The sequence below is a fragment of the Microtus ochrogaster genome, linkage group LG4 (assembly GCF_000317375.1).
Source record: "Microtus ochrogaster isolate Prairie Vole_2 linkage group LG4, MicOch1.0, whole genome shotgun sequence".
Classification (NCBI taxonomy): Eukaryota; Metazoa; Chordata; class Mammalia; order Rodentia; family Cricetidae; genus Microtus; species Microtus ochrogaster.
This window is the reverse complement of record NC_022030.1, coordinates 2288571-2299337: the sequence shown is the minus strand read 5'-3', so window position 1 is coordinate 2299337 and position 10767 is coordinate 2288571. Positions and strand designations below refer to the sequence as shown.

At 42.9% G+C, this 10767-nt stretch overlaps 1 protein-coding gene across 8 annotated transcripts in view; it reads right to left on the bottom strand.

Annotated features, from left to right (window-relative positions):
• Window positions 1–675: 675 nt before the first annotated feature.
• Akap7 (A-kinase anchoring protein 7) overlaps window positions 676–10767 on the bottom strand; it is a 132912-nt gene continuing 122820 nt past the window's right edge. For 4 of the 8 annotated variants that reach the window (XM_026786248.1, XM_013351444.2, XM_005360908.3 and 1 more), the window contains one exon: window positions 676–2700. In XM_026786248.1, coding sequence (XP_026642049.1) covers window positions 2504–2700 — 197 coding nt within the window. In that variant the 3' untranslated portion in view covers window positions 676–2503. The remainder of the gene's footprint in view (window positions 2701–10767) is intronic. The other 4 variants (XM_026786247.1, XM_026786249.1, XM_026786251.1 and 1 more) reach the window with 1 other exon arrangement.

Genomic DNA, 10767 nt, shown 5'->3' with positions numbered 1-10767 from the left:
TGGCTTTGGATAGAGAGCCCAACCTCGGAACTCTGTTTGGACTCTGTGTCCTCATTAGGAAAACAAGGAAAGGCCTAGCATCTTTGCTTCCTTCCTTTAGGGTTACTCAAGGAGATCTGTAATGACCTTCACTGCTAAGTGACGGTTCCCAGTAGGCAACGGAGGGGATTCATGGTCAGTCCCTCAGAAGGGGTTCATGACCAACTGCTGGAGGGCTTCACAACCAGCCACTGGGGTGTTCATGACCAGCTGTTGGGGTGGGGGGTTCATGGCCAACTGCTCAAGGGGGTTTATTGGCAGCTACTATGGGGGGTTCATGGATAGCCCCTCTCACAGGGTTCATGGCTGGCTTCTGGGAAGGGGTTCACAGCCAGTAGCTAGCAGATCTGTATATTCAGATGAATTTGCTCTCTTCATCATTGTGATAAAAACTCTAGTGGCAGGGGATTAGTTATTTTGAAGATGTCACTTAGCCTGTCTTTGAATTTTCTGTTCTGCGGTTACTTGTGTATGAAGTTGACTAATTTGAAACCATGAAACAGTCGGTTATGATGTAACAGTGTGCTTGTTTCCTTAGCACAAAGACAGGAAGCAGTCAAACTGCAGTGACCCTGATCATGACTTTGGGACACCAACAAGGACCCAGTGATTTCCAGAAGAAAGAAAAGGAAAAGCAACAGGGGAAGCAGTACATTTATTAAGAGGCATGAAAATGCAGGAACTCATAACGTATTACATTATGAATCAATGTAGTATCATTTACCCAGTGGAAAAAATAGCCAAAAATCCATGAGCAAACTGTATTGTATAAGTGAGATGATTACACATTTGATCTCTAATCATTTCCTTCCCCCCTCCTCTATTAGTAGCAGCAATTTTTAAATGATGACTGAAAAAGCTGTTACAAATAAACATCACATGGGGAGAAACATTTTAAGAATGCTCTTTTGAAAATGAACCAGTGCAAACTATCCAAACTGTGAAGACCGCCGTGAGACTCAGGGCTCATCTTCACAGAAGGAGAAAATAAAAACACTGAACATTTGCTAACTAAGAAATGAAAATGCAAACTACATTTTCATCAGTGAAAAATAATACATGTGGATATTATTAAAAAAAACATTCTTAACCAGCGACTGCAATGATTACATTTACAAATGTTCATTCAAGTACTGATACTCAATAAGCATTCAAATTGTCATCAAACGTGATGTGAGACTGGATAAGCCAGGACAAGGCTAGTAAGAAAAGGGCCATATCAACAGGAGACAGGCGACCCTTAGAATACTGTTGTTGGTTTCATTTTGGTTTTGACTATAAAGGATCTTTCATGGTCAACGTTTTTTGTTTTTTATCTGCGAGGACCCATGGAACATCTCACAACAGCTAATTAAAAAGTTATTTCTATAAAATGAGTCAACAACACCCAAACAAACATTCAAAAACTCAACTTTAGCTAATGATGATGATAAGGCAAAAATATGTTTTCTTTGGCAAGAAGTTGTTAATTCCTTACCAAATGTTGGTTTGTGGGCTGTGTAGACACTGTAAGAACACTTTGGTTATTTACCAAAGGGCTATCTATGGACTGCGCTGAGAGTCAGAAACTTTCCACGGCCAGAACCGCAGCAGAGAGCTACAGCAAAGTCATGCTGGAATCCGCATCGCTTGTGTGATTACCGTCATTAAGAACTCTTCCTTCAAAAAGCTCCTTCCTAATCATGGCCTGAGTCTCAGGCTTTAGCAAAAGTTCCTTGATCTGTTTCACTTTGGACTTCAACTCCATCCTTTCTCGCTGCAAAGCTTCATTGATTAAGTCTTGGATCCCAACTGGCTTCTTGCCTACGGGGAAAAGATTATATAACACATTTAAAGTACAAATATCAATGAAATACATTAAATATGGCACACTGAGTTATCAAAATAAGGCTGAAAAAACCTTTAAAATGTTACCCACGTTTCATAGAAAAGGTTGCATTTTGCCAAAAATATATAATTTATGTGAAACTTAATTTACTGTAAATAAAGATCATGGCATGGTAACAACACCCTGGGGACAAACGTAAAACATTGTGAACTCAGTACACTCATGATCGTCTCAACAGCGACAAACTGAACTCATTACTGGACAGCTGTGTGCAAGTTTTGGCCTCAGATGAAGTAGTCAAATGTTCTAAGCGGATGTAAACAAACGGCAGTATTCCAGCGGTGGCCAGTCCTCTCAATCAGCCTGGCACGCCTTCCCAAAGTGCCCACTCTCCCTTGTGCACGCTTGATGATACATGAACTTGGGATTGCTCTTCTGTGAATTAATTTCTCCTGCCGGCCCCAGCGCCCCATTCTCTTCTGTCGTGTCGCAGCAACGCCAACGCATCAATCATAAACGAGTTAGGCGATCTCTGGAGCTTGAACAAGACACTTAGATAGCACATCGTAAGTCAGTCTGCGACCTAGCAGAGGGGCAGGGATGCTTTTCACAGAGCAGCGGGAACAGATTCCACTCTCACTTCCTGTTATTATCACTGCCTTTGCCATTCTGATTGGCCTCTTCAGCTTTGGTGGAGTTCCCCTCCCCCAGCTGCTTTTTGTTCTGTGTTTCTTCCAAATACTGCTGGACAGCCTTGAGCACGGCGTTCTCCACCAGCCTCTTACTGAGCCTGACCAGTTCAGCATCCTCAGGCTCCCCTCGGTCCTTCTCACCTACATTCCACAAGAGAAGAGAGGTCACTGAGCTCATATTGTCATAGCAACGAGGCCACTGGGGCCCAGCTAGTTCAGCTAGTTAAAAGAGCAAGTGTCCTTCACTCTGGCAAATGGGATCTATAAATCCAACAAGAGTGGGTTGCCTTTTCCTATGACATTTGTCCAAGTATGAGCCTGCCTATTGCTGAAGACAGTCCATTAGGCATGCCCTTGCCTGTGGCCTTCCCATTTCTACAAGATTTCCTGCTCCTCTCTCGCCCAAGGCTAATTAATGGCTGCCGTTCAGCTACTTCTGGCCCACACCTGAGGTCTCAGGCACATGAATTCACCAAGGAGATTCGGATCTGCTGCTCCCTCGCCAATTCTAATTACCAGGGAATCAAGAGTCCCCTCTTATCTCACGACTTGGGACCACTCATTCTAAAATGCTTGGCATGGAGATTGGCTGTCAATAAGCTCCCAGCACTCACACCAAGGCAAATGCAGCAACCAGTGCCAGTAGCCGTGGTTTAAAATAGGACTGCAAGACCAGCATTCTGTGTTTAGAATCTCATTGCTCTCACTGTAACTCAAGAGGCAGGAAATTCTCCCAAGAAGAGTTAAGACCCTTATGGTAACTTCCTAGATGTCACTCTCTTCTGATCATTCCGCCAACCCGCTAGTGATGATCCAGGTGTAAGTAAATATTCACTTTACTGTTGTGTAAAAGAGTTACTTCTTCCATGTCCTATTGCTATACATCACCCTGCCACCCATGCAAATCCTCTCTTTATTGGGGAAAAGCAAAGGAACTCTCGCTAAGTGCACTCCCTCCCTCCATTGATGTAGGTTGGAAAGCAGAGGGATGGTGTTGGAAAAGTCATCACACCACCCACAGTAAGACAAGCTCAGTGTGGGACAATCACCCAAGGGCTCATGATGACAAAGTCAGTGCTACACCTGCATGCTGGGGCCTGGGACTGCATGAGTGTAAGCACGAAGACAGATGTTATTTTCCACCCTCATATATAACAGGGCTTGGAGAACAAAAGAAAAGGTACCAAAGGTAAAGCCTGGCCCCAGATGGACTTCCGAGTCCTGTCATTTGTCTACAACACGCATGCGTGACTGCTAAATATCCATCCCCAATGCCGAGGGACAGACATCACAAAGGAAAGCAAGGATGGGTTAGGATCAACCTAGAGAAATGCCTTAGCAACTGCTTCCCCCTCAAACCTGGCAATATGGCAACAAAGAGCAGAAGTTTAAGCACATGCACAGTGCAAAACATGTTCAGAATTAACTGAGCTTTGATTTGGTGATAATTACAGAGAATCTCTAACCAGATACATCATGATATTGTGTAAAGAAGAAAGCAATCGTTAACTAATACAACTTTTGGTAAAAGTTCAGATTTTACTAGTAAGTACTAGGCAAGGAAATGTTGCCTAATATTTAAATTATTTGCTCTCAATCTTAAAGCACAGCATTTACCCTGTGCAGATGATATTTCTACACGCATTACATGCAACTATTTGTATAGCGGCTCTTCAAATTTAAAACGGAAAATGAGATGCAAATGAAGAGATGCTTTTTAAGTGCCTGTCACAGCCCTGGAAAGGACTTTCGAAATCTCTCACCCAGGCCAGTGACTACTTTTGTGGACCATTCCAGAACCCTAGTCAGCTTTCTCACTGGTAAGATAACAAGATTGGATTTAATTAATCAATAACTCATTCTCTAAAATCCCTCTCAGGTCTAATATTATGAAGCTTGTTATTTCTGTCAGTGAAGTGTCTCTGTGGCTTTAAATGTTCAAGTTATTTGAAATACCCTGAGTTTGTGGTACAGACTTGTATTCCCATACCCAGGACAAAAGTTCAAGGCTAGCATGATTTACAGAGGAGACCCTGCCTCAACACCTTTCCCGAAGAGAGAAGTTTGAAATATAAAAGCCTTTCCATAGAATGCTAATTTCCCTTCTGGCTGTCCTATTTTTGTTCATGCTTTTACTATTATCCAAGTCAGTCAAACTTAAAACATGATTATCTCTGACTTTCCTGCCCTTCATGAGCACACTTAACTGCAGAACACTGTCAATATGTGCTTTATAATCTCGCCTGCCTACAAGGCACCCAACAAAATGCCTCTAGATTAACTTTTCTAAAACGTCCCTTTCAGACTGGGGGTGGTGGCACACACATTTTACCCCAGTGCTTCGGAGGCAGAGGCAGGAGGATCTCGGTGAATTTGATCTACAGCCTGATCTACAGATCGAGCTCCAGGTCAGTCAGGGCTACACAGTGAGACCCTGTCTCAAAAAACAAAAACAAAAAATGAAAAAAGAAAAGAAGTTAATTTGTTAATGAAAAATAAGATAAAATATAAAAATATCCCTTTCAGTCTCCATTTACCAGGGAAACAAGCTGGCACTTCAAGATTTCCCAAAATCTGCCTAAACAGCTGCTATTGCCTCAGTTCTGTGATCGAATTCCAACACCCACAGAAGCTTCCAGATCATTCTCTACTACCAGACGACCCTACCCTCTTCCTTCTAATTAAAATTTTACTTACTCCATGAAATGTCCCTTGCCTTGCTGGCTGGACAGCAAACTGCTTCTAGATTCCAGGGTCTCTGTGTATGCAGTGCATCGCCATTTGGCTATTCGGTCATTTATTCAACAAATATGCCAAAGTTTCTACCAAATGCCTATGAAATATAGCCTATATTTTCTCAGCCTATAGAAATACAACAGAGAACAAAACAAAATGAGATCCTATTGGCTTTCTTTTTAATTCTTTTATAAATTATGGGCATTCTTTATGAATTCATTCACAAAGGGATAGTCTGATGCCCGGGAAGATGGTCCAGTCAGGAACATGCCTGCATGCAAGCATGGAATCTGAGTTTGGATGGTAGGCACCCACATAAAAAACTGGGCACAGTAGTACCCATCTGTAACCCTGGTACTAGGAAAGCAGAGAAAGGAGGAACCTGGAGCTCACTGGCCAACTATTCTACCCATTGGTAAACTCCAGATTCACGGAGAAACCTTGTGAACATAAGGTTGCGGTATGGCCATGGAAACAGCTGACATCTATCTCTGGCCTCTCATGCATGCATTCACATATGCATGTACACCTGCATGTACACATGCATCCACCTACATGTACATGTACCCCACACACATACGCAGGCTTGAGGACAGAAAATGTGGTAAGTCTGTTCCCTTCCTCTGTGCTAACAGATGGCACAGTTTATCCATCACAATAAGAGCTCAATAAATGTTTTTTGGGGTTCTGCCTAGTGAATTTTTATTGAAATCCTTGAAAGCAGAAACAACAGTTTTGAATATTATTATCGCCCTATATAAATAGCACACCATGGCCAGGAATTTACATGGCCAGAAATTTAAATGCAAAATTAAATCTAAACAAGAGCAGAGAATTACAGAATAATCCAAATATCTATGTGAAAAATATGCATTAGTTTTACCCAATGAACTTAATCAATAAGACAAAATATTTCTTCAAATGATGATCAGAAATTAACAATTCACAATAACAAATTATTTCACTAACCATCTCCAAAATTAGCAAATCTTCCAGATCAGACCTGACTCAAGCTTCCCCACATAGTTTCTGCAAACCCACTCAGGCTGTTAATATTGTCTCACAGCAAACTGGCCATGGTGCACACGACGATAATCTTAGCACCTGGGGAGGGTCAGGCAGGAGGATGAGAAATGCAAGCCCATCCTGCGCTACACAGGGAGCTTAGGGCCAGACTAGGATACATGCACCCTGTAAACGTTTTTACATGTGTCCTGGGAAGGCAGAGCTCTATAAGAATGCACTTGTCCAAGAAGCCAGAATCTTCATTCCAGCAAGAACTTACAGCTAATTCAACATAAGAGACATTTTCAGATTAAAGTTATGCTATATTTTTCCTCTGCTTCATACTTGCAGAAGGACAGCAGTCTCTCACCCTAACCTCCCAGATACAGGTCACTCCTGCATGCCTCCTTAACAATGGCAGCTCACCAGAGGATGGCAACATACACAACTCTTCTAATTCCAGCAAGATACTTACAACAATATTCCTAACAAAAGCATCAAAATCATGATCAAAAATATCCTTTCTTGGTTTACTGACTCTCATACCTACTTAACAGATTACCGTTTGCCTTTGATACTGCATTTGTGAAATCTCCCTGACATATATTTAGTGGTAGTGTTTGAGACATGGAACTTCATCAGATAGCCTAGAATGGCTAGAAAAGACAACAATCCCCGTCTCAACCTTTGAAATGCAGGAATTACAGGCATAACCCACTACACCCAGCTACATTATTTCCGTAAAAATCCTGAGTAATATAAAAGTAGTGAAAAATCTTTTAAAACAACACAACACCATCAAAGGTGGTGGCTCATGCCAATAATCCCAGCACATGGGAGACCATGACCAGAGGATAGGCTGAAGTCTCGTCTATCTTTTATAGCGAGTTTGGACCGCTCTGGACTAGAAAATGAACATATCCAAAAATATCATTCACTAGAGGAGAATAAGTCCATTCAACACGGTATGTCCCGAAAGGCACAAAGTTAGGATATATTTCAGCAAACTTTACGTGAGTACTTAGGAGTAAGCAAGTCAATAAGAGTGTGGCGCCATTTATTCGTGGACTTCACCCATTGCTCTGGCTCTGTTTATATTTACCTGAGAGCTTTGGTACCAATACAAGCCAGTGAAAAGGGTTATTTTTTGTGATCATAAAAAGGAAATAGCTCCTCAGGGGCAGAAAGAAAATTTTAGAACTTCTAGGATAATTTAAAGTGAGTCTTAGTGTAGCTCCATTGATCTTAACAAGCTAGCTGAGCTGACCCAACAAAAGCTGGGTTGATGTCAAATGAAAGGCTCTAGAGATTGCCACTGCCTACTGACAACATCTAAGTGTCTATTTGTACTGACAGGAATAAATCAATAGACAGCGATCTGATTTTTTAAAAAGCAGAAAATAAACCATACGAATCGAAGAGGGAAAGAGAGAGATGGAGGATGAAGGGAGGGGGAAACACACACACACACACACACACTCACCCACACAGTGGAGACATCAAAATGGGAGCATTCACACCGAGAACACTAGCAGTTGTCCCTACACACCAAGCCTCAAAAGCCTTATTTAGGAGAGCAAATTTCCTCTGACCCCCTACAACAGCTCTGTGGCTGTCACCATGCCACAAAAAGAACATATTGTACTATACCATAAGCCCTATGGATACTGTTTGCATTATCAGGACAAAACACAAAAGAAGAAAACCTGAGAGGTTTGTGAGTGTTCAGAGGCATACACACAAAAGGGAAGCTGGTAGGAAGTCTGGGCTCTATCACACCATGCCATGCTGAAAACCTACAAAAGAATGCGTGGGAAGACGTGCAGCAAGAGAAGAGGACAAGGTTCCCCAGGAGGCAGCACCTGACCTAAGGGGCTCTCCAATGTGATTAAAATAATAATAGCAAGAAAGGAAAATCAGAAAATGGAAAGGAAGTCTCTCAACTGAAACGCTGCACCCAGGGAGAAATATAAGTATTAAAAGCCACTGATACTTATGGCGAACATGCCTATAATCCTAGTACTTGGAGGACAGAGACTGGAGGAGCCAGAGTTCAAGGTTATCACTGGCTATACAGTAAGTTCAAGACAAGCCTTGGCTACAAGACATATTGTATCAAAATTCAAAACAAACAAAAACAGCACAGAACCAGTTACTGGAACAGCACTGGAGAAAAGGAAGGTGTGGGAGAAGTTGTTACTGATGCAAGCTTTTCTGGAAAGATCTGGGGAGAAACCCCACAAGAGGCTCAGTAGCCAAATGGGCTTTATGCTCCATAAGTCTGTATCTCACACTAAACTGAAGTCACCTGTGGATCATCAACACTGAGAGTAAAAAGAGTCCCTCCCCTCCACTAGGAAAAACTCCTGAGAGTTCTCAACAAAGGTGAAGTCAGTGAGGCAAGTGTGGGCAAGGTAGGCCTTGGGACACGAGGAGACAAGACTGCGCGAGGAAAATGTGCCAGGTGGCTAACAAACCTGAGAATGACCGGTGTGTGTGTGTGTGTGTGTGTGTGTGTGTGTGTGTGTGCGCGCGTGCGCGTGCCTGTGTGTGTGTAGCCTGTAATGCGTGACAATGGTTCCCCACACAACTGTTCAGAGCCACTAAGAACCGCAAAGCAGTGGGAAAGCCACCTTTGTGAGGCTTCTGAACTCTCACAGACGGCCTCGCAGTTCTTCCGTTAAAATGGCCGGGCATCGCTGTCCCATGCCGGAATCACAGAACTAGGAAGATGGAGGTTGGAGAACTAAAAGTTAGGTGATAGTGTGGGTTACACAGTAAGGACTGGGGGCTGAAAAAAAAAGGAGGAAATGAAATAAAAAAACAACTTCACTTGGGTCTGAAAGGAGGCTACCTCGACACCTTCCCACTACTTGTATAATTTTACACCTGCATAATTTTACACTCTAGAATCCTAATTATGTCTGCCTTAGAAGAGGACTTCTGTTCTGAACTGTGGCCATCTTGTCTTGCGTCTACTGAGTTACAGGAAGCACTAACTACAGGCCTGTGGGCTACTCACAAAGCTATCACAGCACTCACATCAACCCTACACATCCCCTTCAATGAAGTGTGCTAGGACAGGCAAGGCTCCTCTCTCCACATTCTCAACGTTAAACTGACACTGTCCTTAGACCCTTGTCTGTGGAAGGATTTGGCTGTACATCCTAGGAACCATTTACATAAACTGATGGAGGAGGGTCATCTGTCTATCTGTTGCTTTCATTGGTTAATTAATAAAGAAACTGCTTGGCCTGTTAGGTCAGAACATAGGTGGGTGGAGTAGACAGAACAGAATGCTGGGAAGAAGGGAAGTGAGGTCAGCCACCATGGAGCCAGCCACCAGGTCAGACATGCTGAATCTTTCCCCGTAAGCCACCACCTTGTGGTGCTACACAGATTATTAGAAATGACTTAATAATCAAGATGTGAGAGTTAGCCAATAAGAGGCTTAAGCTTATGGGCCAAGCAGTATTTAAAAGAATACAATTTGTGTGTTGTTATTTCGGGTGTAAAGCTAGCCAGGCGGGAGCCGGGCGGGACGAAAAGCAGGCCTGCTCGCCTCAACAAGTGGCGCCCCTCACTACAATATATATAGCTGCTCTTGGTCAGCACCCAGGCTTTCCCCACAACACACAAGCAAAATGCTAAACCCCTTAGAGCACAGGTTCATACAGGTACGTTTTATTCTGGATTCTGTAAAAAGGTGTACGTGGGAAAGGCATTGTGCTTCGGGTACAAAGAGCACCCAAGGGTAGGGGCCACATGTAGTATGTCCCTCCATTTACCACACCCTGTCAATTTTAAACTGTGATAGGGGACTGGAAAGCAACTAAACTGAGTATCAACTGTTGTCTTCAGAAGCACACAGCCTGCAGTCTGAGGAGCAGATGAGGTCTCAGAAGCACACAGCCTGCAGTCTGAGGGGCTGCGGCAGTTGTCCAGGCAACCACAGCCAAAGCTGTCAATGAGGACAAAGCTAGGAGCCCTTTGGGTTTCTTTTTGGAGGGAGAAGGGACTTCTCATCCACACTTATCAGCCCGCCTGTGCCTGCACTTTGTCCCATTATCCCTGAACTGCACAGAGCCACACATCCTCATATGAGCTTCCAAGTCACATGACTTAGGATGACTCCTATCACCTGGGCCTTATAGACAATGGTTCATGTAGTCATATCAAAGATAGAAGAAGACAAAGTTGTATTTGTAAGCCAGTCTCCCTAAGGAGTCTCTTGACTTCATTTTTCTAAGAGATGTTTCTGTGTCTCTTTTTGCAGCCTCTGCAAATGGCTCACACTCACCAACTGAAGGTCAGAGATTTTTAATTTGGGTAAAACCAAAAGTTAACTATAATATCTACCAAAATTATTCAATCAAATATAAACATACACATATACAAAACGAATCAAAGGTAAAAGATGGAAGATTCACCATAGCCAGGGACTATGACCAAAAGAAGGCCAGAGAA